At 41.4% G+C, this 14,602-nt stretch overlaps 1 protein-coding gene across 24 annotated transcripts in view; it reads left to right on the top strand.

Moving 5' to 3' along the window:
• The window catches only part of col13a1 (collagen, type XIII, alpha 1), a 150,321-nt gene that overhangs the window by 76,147 nt on the left and 59,572 nt on the right, over window positions 1-14,602 (top strand). For 16 of the 24 annotated variants that reach the window (XM_034198643.1, XM_034198637.1, XM_034198599.1 and 13 more), the window contains 6 exons: window positions 238-273; window positions 5,243-5,269; window positions 8,089-8,139; window positions 9,783-9,818; window positions 10,347-10,373; window positions 10,641-10,667. In XM_034198643.1, coding sequence (XP_034054534.1) covers window positions 238-273; window positions 5,243-5,269; window positions 8,089-8,139; window positions 9,783-9,818; window positions 10,347-10,373; window positions 10,641-10,667 — 204 coding nt within the window. The remainder of the gene's footprint in view (window positions 1-237; window positions 274-5,242; window positions 5,270-8,088; window positions 8,140-9,782; window positions 9,819-10,346; window positions 10,374-10,640; window positions 10,668-14,602) is intronic. The other 8 variants (XM_034198720.1, XM_034198655.1, XM_034198648.1 and 5 more) reach the window with 2 other exon arrangements.

The raw sequence follows: 14,602 nt of genomic DNA, 5'->3' as shown, positions 1-14,602 counted from the left end.
CATGTAGCATTAGTAGCAGCCTTTAGTTGAATGATGCATTCTCACAAAGTCAGTAATGTGAGGCAACTGCTCCTCTTATAATGTGTTGTCAAATTTGTTTTAAATAAATGTTTTCAATGACATTAAATGAATGTACTGGAAAGACTAAAAACCTAGTTTAAATGTCATGGCATCCCTTTAAATCTCAGTCTGTATTCTACCTTCGGTATTGACCTTGTTCCTTCCGTTGGTCATTAGGGGGACAAAGGCATCATGGGGATTCCTGGGAGAATGGTGAGTGACCCGGGCTTGTAACTGTTGCATTCATTATGACAGGGGTGTCCAAACTCTTTTCATAGAGGGCCAGATTTGATCATGTGAATATGCCCTGGGGCCAAAAGTCCCTTCTGACATTGTTTAAACATAAAAGTAACTTATAAATACACTGTTATCACAATTTTGCTAGTCACAATAATCTTTATTTTTCAAATGGCAATATAACTCAATATAAGCCACTAAAGCAGGCATGAAGAACTCTAAAACACTGCCTTTCATTCATATCTGGAGATAACATTGAATAGACTATATGGAATATCTTAAACTTTGAATCAGGTCCATTTTTTTATAAAGTGGGTGGTCATTCAGAATCAGGTCTGACAAATAATAATTTTAAATATTCAACAGAAATGTTTCAGTCAAACCATACACAGATTAATTAATCGTAGAAATATCTCCTCCATCACCGAAATGCAATACAAAATAAATCACACATCAATTTCCATTTTAATCAGATATATTTCATGGGGGAAAATAACACATATTAGATCAGTGTGTGTGCAGTGTGTGTGGTGAAAAGAGTCGATATATACAGCAGTGGTGGCCGGCCCATAGGGGCGCTAGGGCGCCGCCCCACCTCTTCCCACATTCTAGATTGTGATTAAAAAATATTTGAATTGTTTTATTAAAAGAAAAATGTAAAAACATTTTTTTTTTAAATGAACAAGGCACTTATATAGTTGGTGTCAGTTAAATGTATAATCTACGATAAAATATCGATAAAAATGGTTTTACGATGTCTAAAGTTACTGATAAGCCACGTGTTTCCTGCTTGGGGCGCAGAAATCTTTGCCCATTGACTCTCGTTATAAGTGGTGCATGCGCAGTCCGCACCTCTTCAATGCAACAGATAAGAGCAGCTCGGGGCGCACCAAACTGCGCCCAAAGCAGCTGTTGACACCTCCAACAACTAGGGGGCAGCAGGAGCGCCAGAGTGAGTGATTGACGTTTGGATGAGAGGGTTAGACTTTGCGCATAAGATGTGGACCCCTGAATGTCGGACGTGTTTTGCTGGAGCATTTTGCAGCACCTCAGCGCCAATGTCGGCATCCTCATCTCCCACATTTTGTTGCGGCACTAATATTTAATGACTACTTTTACTCCCAATAATTTAATACCTAATTGTACTCATGTACCATTCTTCATGCAGTACTCTAACTTGAAATGTAGTACTTTTACATCATAGTATTATTATGTTTACTCAAGTAAAGAAACGTCCAAGGTGTTAGGGCTTCACAGATACATCTGTGTAACAAAAACTCATGAACCTTAGTACTTTTGGAGTCCTCCTTCACAACATCTCCAGAACACATTGTGCATGCTCAACACAAGAACTCTCAAACCAATGCTCACAGTCGTTTAATGAGCCCCATCTAGTCAGGCTTTCACAGAGCCAGTCGGCTATATCACAGACCATTAAATACCGTGTGTTGTCAGGAAATAGTCATTATAAAATAATAAAACCTTAATCAATAATGTATACGTCGGCTGTGTGTAGTATTTCGTTCAGGTTTCAGGCTGTGTGTTATTTAAAGCAGCTGGTGTTGAAGTCTCTCTCAGCCCACCCAGGCTGTCGTTCTGAACCCACAGACTACAACCTGCTTCACTTTGATATTACTTCCAGTCATTTCTTTGAAGCTAATGGCCTGTAATATAATTTACAGAGTTACCACTCAATTAATTTAGTTAGTTTTGAATTTAACCATATTTCAAACAATTTAAGCACGGCACCATGTGGGTCTGTTTCAAGTCTGGGTATATGTTGCATATATGTCATATAATGTGGTCTCTGCAGCTCACAGGCTTCAACTAGCTAAGGCTCTTTGAAAACAAGCCAGAGTGCTCCATTAAAGGTCACCTATCATGCAAAATGCACTTTTTGATGTCTGTTATACATCACTATGTGTCCCCGGTGTGTAAGGAGACTCACAAAGTGTCAGTAAATAAAACCCTCTCTCTTTTCCTCCTTACTCGTATCTCTAAAAACGGGGGAACCACGGAGCTGATCCAGATTTTTCTGCGGTCATGATGACATGACTAAAATGTGGGCTGGCTTCACGTTGAACTCCTGGCAACGTCCCCCCCACGTCCCCACCTATCATCCCCATATACAGTCGCTAGCTGAATCTCCCCCTCAGCTGTGTGTGTGTACGAGAGGGACTTAGAGTAAAGTTCCATCCATCCATCTTCTCCCGCTTATCCGTGGTCGGGTTGCGGGGGTAGCAGTTCCAGCAGAGAGCCCCAAACTTTCTTTTCCCTGGCCACATCAACCAGCTCTGACTGGGGGATCCCAAGGCGTTCCCAGGCCAGCGAAGAGATATAATCCCTCCACCTGGTCCTAGGTCTACCCCTTGGTCTCTTTCCAGCTGGACGTGCCTGGAACACCTCCCTAGGGAGGCGCCCAGGTGGCATCCTAACTAGGTGCCCGAACCACCTCAACTGGCTCCTTTCGACGCGAAGGAGGAGCGGCTCAACTCCGAGTCCCTCCCTGATGACCGAACTTCTCACCTTATCCCTAAGGGAGACACCAGCCACCCTGCGGAGAAAACCCATCTCGGCCGCTTGTATCCGCGATCTCGTTCTTTCGGTCATGACCCATCCTTCATGACCATAGGTGAGGGTAGGAACGAAAATGGCCCGGTAGACAGAGAGCTTTGCCTTCTGGCTCAGCTCCCTTTTCGTCACAACGGTGCGGTAAAGCGACTGCAGTACCGCTCCCGCTGCTCCGATTCTCCGGCCCATCTCACGCTCCATTGTCCCTCACTCGAGAACAAGACCCCGAGATACTTGAACTCCTTCACTTGGGGTAAGGAGTAAAGTTGTTATATATATATATATATATATATATATATATATATATATATAATACATATAATGGCACTGTTCTAGCAGTAAACACTTAATAAAGTAAAGTATGTCAAGCTATGTGCTGAATCAGAAACAATGTGAGACGTGTTCTGGATATAATATGGTCTATGTTTACATTAGCAAGCATTGCTAACACTCAGAGCTAACGCTGTACTGGAGAGAATATGTGTAAATATATAAAAGGTACTGTCCTTCTGGTAAACCAGAAAGCGTTTGAGCTCCATACTGTTTCAGAAATAATGATTGATGTGGTTTGGAACATAATATGGCGTTAATCACGGCAGCATTTAGCTGAGTTTCTGCTGGTAGACAGCCTTCTCTTCACAGAGCTCACTGGTTGCATGCGGAAGGGGCGTGGCCAGCAGCAGCTCGGGTACATTTAAAGGGCCAGACCCAGAATCAGCACTTTAGTAACAGGGCTGAAATAGAGGGGTATGAGGCATGCTACAATGGGTGATCTGTTTGGTATTTTGAGCAAACACTTGTATAGCTATGGCCCCATCATATATTGTTCAACATAGCATAATAGCTGACCTTTAAGGGTGCATTCACACCAGCCTTTTATAGTCCGGTTGAATCTAACCCTGGTGCGTTTAGCCGCTTGGTGCGGTTCATTTGGGTCAGTGTGAACACAATCCGAGACCTCTGAAGTGAACTAAACAACCGGACTCTGGCCCGCTAAAATAGGTGCTCTCGGAACGCTTGCTTGCGAACTCTGGAGTGGTTCATTGCGTGAACGCAGTCCGCACCAAAACACAGGAAGCATATTATTTACGTGTCACAAGAATGCGGATGTCTTCAAAATCTTTAGCGAAAGAGTCTTTCAAGACATCCGCGGTTGTTAATTTAAAGAGTGAAGCAGAATGAAGTGTTGAACAGTGTCGTGTAAAGTAAAAATGCTCCGTCAGCTACATAAAAGTAAGAACACCTGTCGTCGGTGAGACGCCCTCCTTACTGCAGAACGTCTCTCATTATATGCGTTATAATGTTTTTTAACGGACGTTGTCTGATTTTATAATCATATGCGCGGGCCGCTAGAGTCTGTTGATCTCCAGATTAACAGCAGCATGAGAATAACCTGCCGAAAGTGCCGATGCTCCATGGCGAAGGCTCCGGTAGAAATTGCCGGGATTTGCGTTTTTACCCCCTTAATGTCTGACCAATGGTTGAACAGCATTTACGTGCACATGACTTGTGTTTAAAGTTTACAGTCCGTTTGAGTTTTGCCCGTGTGAACGCAAACCGAACCTTCTGAAAAATGAAACAATGTAACAAACTGTGGTCTGGTGCGCACCAGAGAAGTGGACTATTAGGTGTGAATGCACCCTTAGATACTATCATTTAACTTTCCCCCGTGCCCCTTCTCAAAGGAAGTGATATCCTAAACCTTTATTGAGATTGGTTGTATCACGTTTTGGACAAGTCCATCTTGATGATGCCTTCACTGTGAGCTGCAATCCATAATGTCTCAGTACGCTAAACATATTGCTGTCATCTAATGGCAAACATGTATCCAATAACTCTACCCCTTTAGTGTTTCCTGTTAATATCACAGTGATGAAGCATGTTTGGAGATCATATTTAGACCAGGCATTGTAGATACATGAACAAAGTTGCTGTATGAACAAATAAAAAAATACTGGTAATAATCTGTTTCCAAAAGTAGGGGCTTAGCTTTATACACAACATCCTCCATTAGCACAGGTCTTTCAGATCTCAATACAAATATTCATGGTATATCAAATTGTCTAATAACCTCATGGTAAAGCTTATCCTGTGTGAATTACATACTTGTCTCAAGTACTTAGAAAATATATGAATAAAGGGAAATATATATTTTGATGGTATATATCACTCTGTTTGAAGATCACTGAGGCCTTTAGTTTCCACTTAGCTCCACATGACTTACACAGATAGTAGCCCCCCCCCCCATCACTAGTCCTGATGATGCTGCATGCCCCAGTCCCTCTCATGTCTCTAACACTGGTTCCTCTCTTCTGTGTCTCTCTCCTCCCTTCATACCTTTTTGCATGCGATGTGTCTGCTGTGACTGAACAAGGGTCTAATGCCACGAGCAGGGGAACAGGTAAGTTTAGGACCATGTGACATTAGAAGGATGAAGTAAAGCATCTAGCTACTCTGCATCAGTCAAAGACCAAATTAACAGGCTGCTTTTGCTGAGACATTGCTAAAATGTGTCTTGCTGGTGGGTGTACGTGAAGAGCTGTGTGAACAGGTAGCATGTGAGTTATATCAGGGGCTCAGCTCTGTATTTTCAACCAGCATGAAGGTCCCTTTCTGTTAATGCTTTCCCACCCTGGTTGGATTACCTGAACTCTTCACACCATGAAATACAAGAGTAACGATTTGTCACATAAGAGTCTGAAAGTTTACATTTAATACTCCCCAAAGAAAGTGGAGAAAGGTTTATTGACTTCACAGCAGAGTACATGAGGAGATTCTCAAAGAGTACTTAAAACCAATAGAGTTATATATTGAGATAAATAAATGTTGTTACTGGTGCGTTTCACCATTATTACATCTCAGCTCTCTGTCTAAGTTAATAAATATAAGCAGCCAGCTGGAAGAGAAAAGATTGATATTGGCCTCAAGATGGAAATGACACATAAGACACATTTTACAGTAGGATGCCATATCTCCCGCTTGACTTCAGGAATTGCAAAAGTGTGTCAACAGAGACGGCCGACATGCAGTAAATCTGTCAATGTCAGCAACAAAGGAACATAAAAGTCTAAATGATCATTTTATTCACATCAATGTAATGAGCTCCATCCATGAAGAGTATTTCATGTCTGCTATGTTTTTGATCATTTTGAGTTTAGCAATGAACATGAACTAAGATATGGAACTTATTTGAAGTCAGATACACATCTGCTAGCAAGTAAATCACTTTAAGTGCTAAGGAGCAAATATCTGTTTTGGTTTGTTCTTCTGCACGCATAGATGGACGTACATGATGCTAACCAATGGTTAAACACTACTCCACTGATCAACAGGTCAGGACATGACACATGCAGCAATCAACAAAGTATAAGGGAGGAAGAGACAGCTGATAAACACGTGTAAAGCCTTAGAGATGGGCCTGACACGTTCACACATGTGTGTGTCAGAAACACTGACACATTAAGTACAATACAACTGTTTAGGGTATCTTTAGCACTAGCTAAACATGCTCTCTGCCAATGTTTCAACATGTTGAGCAATTTGTTTTTAGCAGCACCTATAAAGGTTTTTCTTTCAAACAATGACATGAACACCCCTCAACAGGACGGTAATGGTGGTCTGTGTCTGCTGGTAATAAAGAGGCTTCATGTCTGCCATGGCAGGATGATGTGTCCTCACTTTGTTTGACTGCCCCCAAGTGTGAAAACAAACAAACCATTTTGAATGCACCTTTAATAAGGTGTCTCGCGTTTCACCTCAACATGTGCTGAATGCGTTTCAACCCTCTTCCAAACGGGCTCTGCACAGTTGTTAAAGTAATCATAAGGTCTACCAATCAACTGTATACAAGCCAGAAACATCAGATTTCTTCCCATCAAAAACTTGATTTGTATGTGCAGCACTGAGTGTGCAACCAAAAGGGAAACGCTCAGCACATTCTTGACTGTCATGTCACTACGACAAGTGTGCTTATAAACCAAGCACCTTCAATATTGTTGGTGAGGCAAAATAAAAAGGAGTTATGGTCTCGGCCTGAGAGAACACAAATAGTAACCTGACAAGCAGACAATGGAGTGGTGGCTTTTTGGATAGCTTTGCAGACCCACAGCCAAAATCATCTATTGGTTTCCTTTTTTTACCTCGGCAGGGAACTATTTGTAACGATCAGGTCCTATTTGTGGTTAGTCTCTCGAGTAGTGGCTGGGGCCGAGAGGGTGAAGACATATTATATATTATACACAGCAGACATGTCTGTAAATCATCTAGAGGAAGCATCTTCCCCAGGAAAGGAAGAGGAGTGGAACAGGGACAAAGAGAATAAGGAAAAACAAGATTTCCAGAACATTGCAAACCAATCTGTCATTTGTCTGCCTTCCTGGGTTCTGTGGGAAGGCGTTAGAGGCCAGAGACTGGCAGAACATACAAAGACAGAAAGGATGGTTTTGCAAAAGAACCACAGCAGTGAACACTCCACTCGATAGGCTAGAGGAAATGTAATTTACAATGAAATGAGATCCACAGAGTTTGGTCTGCTCTTCATTCCACAGGATATGCATGGTTTTGTGCGTGTGTATTTGCTCCGAGAGGGGCATGGTTTGAGTTGTGATTATAACTTTGCCTTGTTACCTTGACCTTTTGCAACCAAAGTAATACAATCTCTTCACACGTATATCTGTAGATCTGCACTTGTCTAATCTACTAAAACCAAGATGTACCCTCAGATGATATGATCCCTCTTTTTCCATCATTACTTTTGGCTTTTTTGCCAGCTCCTGTTGTGAGCACCTAAATGTTGAGTACCCCAACGTTTTATGTTAGAAATGTATAGTAGGGATATTTGAGGATGCTGAGTCCATTTCTGACATTTTCAGGATCAAAAATGTCAGGTTTAACCAGAGAATGTCCATATTTGTACTCCCAGTGGACTGAATTTGATAAATGTTTCGGTCTATTTTGAAGGTTTAGGGGTTAAATGGTGACGCAACTAAACTTCTAGCACTTCCTATCTCCCACGATCATGCAAATCAATTTAACTGTCAAACGTTTCAGTCTGACCAGAGCTTTACATATGCATGTCCACCACCTTTGGCTGAATGTTGGTACATTGAACAGAAGCTCAAGAACCTCTACTATAGCTATTCACCTTTAAATGACTGCACCGATATGTTGAATTTAGCTGATAATATATGTTTTTCTTCCTCTCTTTCTATCTGTCTATAGGGAGCACCGGGGGAGCCAGGTCTTTCCATCATTGGACCGAGAGGACCTCCTGTAAGTGTCTTCACCTCTCCCTACATAATAAAGCTCTTATCTTCAATCAGAGCTGCCGGCCTGCATGCTAAGCTTTTTTATTAGCTACCATTTCAGTAGACCTCTGCTTAACACATCGTGTTCTTAAACAACAGACTTCTCGCTTACGTTGATTAAAGTAGACGTTTGGAGGGACATGCTCTTTCCAGGCTCGTGGGGTACTGGCTCAAGTTTATGTTAGCTGAGCCAAGCATGAGAATGCACCACAAACGATAGAATAATGATATATAATTACAGACTGCGTGGATGCAGCAGCATTGTTCAAGGTACTGTGATTTGGCCTTACTTTGGATCATTAGTCATGCTTGCTTTATCAGGGAAGAAAGCAAGACATGTGATCCTGCTCCAACTGGGGTCAATGTAAGTTATCCAGACACTAGGCCTTAGTAGATTATATTGACATGACCCACATTCTCTTTATATGAGGCCCATTACATACATTTTTCAGGTGAACAATGTGGCCTGAAAAGTAGAATAATATGCCTTGAAAAAAAAGATGGCCCAAGGGTCCAGCCAACTTAAGTGGAACACACATCTGCTCTTCTAATTGATGGTTCCTAGAATCCATAGCTGTGTGCCCACTCCTCCATGATGGTAATAGGCGTCTATAATGAATAACAGGCTGTGGGGGAAGTTCTCTGCAGGCGGAGCCAAGTCCTGAAGCTAGAGGGCCAGTCAGTCAGAAACACTTAGAAGCTGGTCTCCACAGCAGGTGAGACTGACACGAGAGACTCCAGACCTGACCTTAGTTGGAACAAGGGACTCAATTCAAGAGAGAAGTGAAGGGAAATGAGAGGGAGTGACAGCTGAGGCCGGCCTTAGTGCCTTTACTTCTTCTCCTCTCTGTCATGTCAGCGGGTTAGATGATCAGTGGGGAGATGCTTTCCAACCTACAGCTGGACTATGGGCTGCAAAGTCGTTTTGTAGTGAAATGCAATTGATGCATCATAGCAAATGCACAATCACTTCTTAAATGCATTGGAGGACAAAATATTTTAAAGAAAATATTGTCCGTGTTTCCATGTTTGGACAACATAACTTAAGGTCTAATGGTCTTCTTCTAAAAACAGAAACCAACTCAGGAGGTACCTCAAATATTCTTTCAGGAGGATAACTCTGCATTCTTGCTCAATATTTTAGAGCTTTCAGCAGCACATCACACACTTCATCAGGTGATGCATCGTCGGATTAAGGTTGAGTGTAAAAGGTCATACTAGATCTTTGGAAAAGTACTTTGACAAAAATAGTACCTAAACCACAGGGTGGTTGGAGCTTGCTCACAAGACTTTAAAACGTTTCTGTTTCTTTGTCAAATTATAAAATCTTGGATGCAAATCCTAAACATAATGCTCCCCATTCAAAGCTCTATCTAACCAACTACATCTGTGTCATTAGTCACTTGCACCTCTTGTCATTGTCTTACAGCTTTATTTTCTCATCATTCCTTCTCTTCAGGATAATATATGTCTTGTTATTTTTGAAAGGGCAGGTTATCAAAGCTATGCTGATCAAAGCATGCTGGCTAATTGAAGTGGACAGTCACTCGTGACGTCAGACTTTCAGAAGAAAAACAAACACATGACTGACTTTCTGTTTCTCTTCAGGGACAACCTGGAACAAGAGGATTTCCAGGATTTCCAGTAAGTCATACCATCTTCAGTCAGGCTGACACTTTTATAAATTAAACACATTGATAATTTGTGTCAAATATGGACATTTCTGATATCATTGATTGGGACGTGATCCAGCGATCCTTCGGTTCCAAGTCCCTACAGACTGAGCCTCTGCCACAACTAGCATAAGCTATACACGTAGCTTCCATCCAGCAGCTGTAGCACTAAGGGCTGCTGAACTGCTCTCAAGTCAGTTGGGGGGTGAAGAGAACTTTACTTTGTTCCACCAACTTTCAGCTGATATTTCTGAGTCCTGTGCAAGGCCTCTGCTGGGCGATGATGTATAGAATACCCTGAATCAGGACTAATGCTAACCAAATGTCACTTTACTGCCAACATTATTTATGAATCATTACTCACTCTACCTCTGCACTTTACCTTTATTGCTATGTATTTAGCACTTAAACTGTTTTCTAACTAATGTATAATGGGTCCAGCTGTTGGTGCAGTCATTTGTGATGAACTCTAACATTTGCCCCTCTTCTTTTATCCCAGGGTCCAATTGGGTTGGATGGCAAGCCTGTGAGTTTTCCGCAGTTCCTGTCATAAAGTGAAATAACTGAGTAATTGAGTGTTTCTTTAGAAGCAATAACCAATCATAGGGTCACGATAATGAGCATAATTAGGATAATAATAATGATGGTCATTACCGTAATAAAATCAAGTGTCATTAGTGGTATTATAGGGCGGGGTTAAACATGCTATGGATATCTAAGAACTACAAGAAAGTTAGTTTGCATTGGTTCCGTCACTCCATCACCTGCCCTGACCGCTTTAATGTTCACACAGGGACAGAACGGACCGAAGGGAGACATGGTAAGCATTCCTTACATTTTTCAACATCACAGTTTCAATATAATACCATTACTACCAGTCAAGCACTCATTTGAGCCAAGAACACCCTGATCATAGATTTACGGGCATGTTGAATGACATGTTCACACATTTATAACATTTAAAACACTTGTTTTGCTGCTCAGTTTAACTTTAGCTTTGTGTTCATTTTGAGCCCACGCAGTTATAAGACAAACAGAGTGGTGCCTGATTTATGCACACAGTGATGGGCTAACAGTGGACGGTCACATGGGAGCTGTTAGCAAACTGTGGCTTAAATCAGTGTTAGTAGGCACAAGTCTAACTACCTGGAATGGGCACTAAGGGATTGTTCTGTGTTTTTACTGGGACACATGTAATGCCCCCTTCACTAATAACAGTCTATATCCCTAAAGGTCATATTATGAGCATCATGTTGCTGGTGAGACAGGAATAGGTTTTTTAAGTCATTCAGTTTAGATCGATGTTGGAAAGACGTCTTACTCTGGCTGGCTCTCAGCTATTACAGAGATAAAGCAAGTGTGTGTAAGATAAGATAAGATAGGATAAGATAGGATAGGATAAGATAGGATAAGATAGGATAGGATAGGATAGGATAAGATAGGATAGGATAAGATAGGATAGGATAGGATAAGGATAGGATAGGATAAGATAGGATAGGATAAGATAGGATAGGATAGGATAGATAGGATAGGATAAGATAGGATAAGATAGGATAGGATAAGATAGGATAAGATAGGATAGGATAGGATAAGATAGGATAGGATAAGATAGGATAGGATAGGATAGGATAGGATAAGATAAGATAGGATAAGATAGGATAGGATAAGATAGGATAGGATAGGATAGGATAGGATAGGATAGGATAGGATAGGATAGGATAGGATAGGATAGGATAGGATAGGATAGGATAGGATAGGATAGGATAGGATAGGATAGGATAGGATAGGATAGGATAGGATAGGATAGGATAGGATAGGATAGGATAGGATAGGATAGGATAGGATAGGATAGGATAGGATAGGATAGGATAGGATAGGATAGGATAGGATAGGATAGGATAGGATAGGATAGGATAGGATAGGATAGGATAGGATAGGATAGGATAGGATAGGATAGGATAAGGATAGGATAGGATAGGATAGGATAAGATAGGATAGGATAGGATAGGATAAGATAGGATAGGATAATACTTTATTGATCCCAATTTGGGAAATGTTTGTGTTGCAGCAGCATAAAAATACGTGGCATTGTACAATAACAATGATTGTATGAGCTTCCACGGGGTGTTATAGGTAGGGGTGCACCGAATGGGAAATTCTTGGCCGAAACCGATACCGAAAATAGGAAACAGTTGGCCGAAAACCGAATGCCGAAAGGCCGAAAATGATTAATAGAAATATATATATATAATGTATACATTTTTTACCAATGTTGTTCAATTACCTGATTATGGAAATAGACATGATTATGGCAAAACTTAACTTAAATAATAATCACTATTATGGGTCCATAAAACATTTATTCAGCACTTTTGAATGCATACAGTACATTTATTTTCTCTGTAGGATAACTACAACAAAGTGCATTCAGAACAAAGCCAAGGGGCTTTAAAACTGCATAAACATCTAGGCCAGTAGGCCTACAACAAAATAGTGTAAATAAAGACTGTAACAGCCAGGCCTTCAACAACAACAAATGCACCTATAAGTGCATGCATACAAATGTGCAAACTGGATAGATCCACATGAATGTAACTATAGTATTTACAAATGAAATTACAATTGAATTTCAAGAATCTGTAAATAAGGCCTCATAAACAAAGTAGTAAACATTGTATAAAGATACATAAAGTGAAAACTGGATACAAAATCCACAATCAATTACAAATTAAATTACAATTTCAAGAATCTGCAAATCTGCTGTCATTTCCCCCCAATGATAACCTGAGATGGTGAATTATAACTCACAATGAAAATTGTTTAGGAAAGTGGGTATAGAGTAGACATGTAGAACTAGATAAACGTATGATAAGCCAGCCTTGTCTACTTATTAAGGAAAAGTGGGAGGTTCTTTTTAATGAACAGTAGCTTCTCTGCTTTATCAGCCATAAGTCTGTTCCTCTTCTCATCAAGCACATGAGAGGCAGCGCTGAACAGTCTCTCGCTGTCAGTGCTTGTGCATGGAGCACTCAAATACTTGCGTGCCACCTTGGCCAGGTCAGGAAAGCGGTGAAAGCGGTGTGCGCTGGTGATTTCATCATACTCCGCATATTTGTCCGGGTGTTTAGATTTCAAGTGGTGGAGTAATCCCGAAGTGCTGAAAGTCTTTGCAGTTACATCCCCTCGAGAAATGTCAGCTGAACACGTTTTGCAAATCGCAATCCGCGCCTCTTTCTCTGATATTGTGAAGGATCTCCAAGCGGCAGACATGTTGGCTGTGAGCTAGCCGTGAGCATGGTCGCCGCGTCTTTATTACGTCATCACAACAACACGTTAGGTTACCAACGTAAGCCTGTTCTGACATTCGGTGATATTTTTTCGGTGCTAAAACCGGTGCCGAAAGCCGAAAGGGCCTTTTTAACCATTTTCGGCCGATAATTTTCGGTGGCCGAATATTCGGTGCATCCCTAGTTATAGGGTTTATGTTCAGGTTCAGGTTCAGTGCAGGAAGTCTGTCCTATTAAAGTTGAAAATGAATATGTGGAGGTTGGAGTTTGTGTTCTATCTTAACTTAACCACATTCCTGAGCCATCTAACCTTAATGATGGAGTGTATTTGCCATAACTGTGCTCCTAACCATACCAAAGATAGCATGTGCAGGTATGGTAAAGCAAAATAAGAGAAAACAGTAATGTGTGTCCTCTCTCCAACTGTTGGAGTCCATCTGGACATGTGACCCACCCATTTAGATCATTCTCTGGAATAATGTTTGGCTTTAATTTAGATTTGCAGTATGAAACAGCTCTGTTGTACTTCACTGACGGTGTGGTGTAGGTCATTTCAGTGTTGTCCCGCTGATGCTAACACTCTGGCTTTTATCATGCCTTCTGCTCATTGCAGTAGCTTCTCCAAAGCCTCTGTTTGAACACCATTACTCTCGCTCAGACAGGGTTTTTTTTTTTTTAAGCAAGCAGTAGCGTGACGTGGGGAGAAAATTAGGGGAAGCCAATAATACGTCCTTTCTTTTGGGTCGGGGGTGTGGTGGTCAATGTGATAACGTAATCAGATGAGTGATTACAGCACCCGGTATCATTTTACACACATTTGTATCATACAGATGCAGGACTTGCACACGCCTGTTATCTAACCGACAGGTCCGCATGCACTCTCCAGCCCAAACTCTAATAAGCATTCATTCACAAACTAAATCAGGAGACCTTTAACGTTTTACGTCCGATTCGCTCCTTTGTTCCTCGCTGTACACAGTTCCAGTTTGGGCATCGGCCTGTCATCAGATTTTATTTTTAGTTGCTGCTGTAGCGGAAGTTTAATACAATTATTTTTGATTAAATACTTCACATCTCCACCCTCCATAATTGCACTTGCTTGCTACTTTCTAACGGCGGTGAGAGTGGTGCAGTGGCGCTATCTATCTTCTATCGATTAGATTTATGATTCGAAAATAATAAAAGTAGGGTAGACATGTGGATAGTATCCGGCTGAACAAAACGTGCATTTATCAAACAGGTTCGTTTTCCACTGACCTTATTTCGAGCTATTTTCCAAAATCTTATGTAGAAATCCCATTGATTTTTTGTCGAGGGAAACCGAGCGCATCTTACTTCCGGGTTTTAGGAGGCGTCACTGCCACACTAAGTTGATGCGATTTGATTGGATTGTGGGGCAAGGGAAGCCAGCCGCCTCTGGCTTCCCTTGGCATGGCCCTGACTAATCACAGGTTGGCAGGGGCATGAC

This window comes from Gymnodraco acuticeps, unplaced genomic scaffold (genome assembly GCF_902827175.1).
Source record: "Gymnodraco acuticeps unplaced genomic scaffold, fGymAcu1.1, whole genome shotgun sequence".
Taxonomy (NCBI): Eukaryota; Metazoa; Chordata; class Actinopteri; order Perciformes; family Bathydraconidae; genus Gymnodraco; species Gymnodraco acuticeps.
Note: the sequence above shows the minus strand (reverse complement) of the source record. Positions and strands in the feature narration are given on the sequence as shown.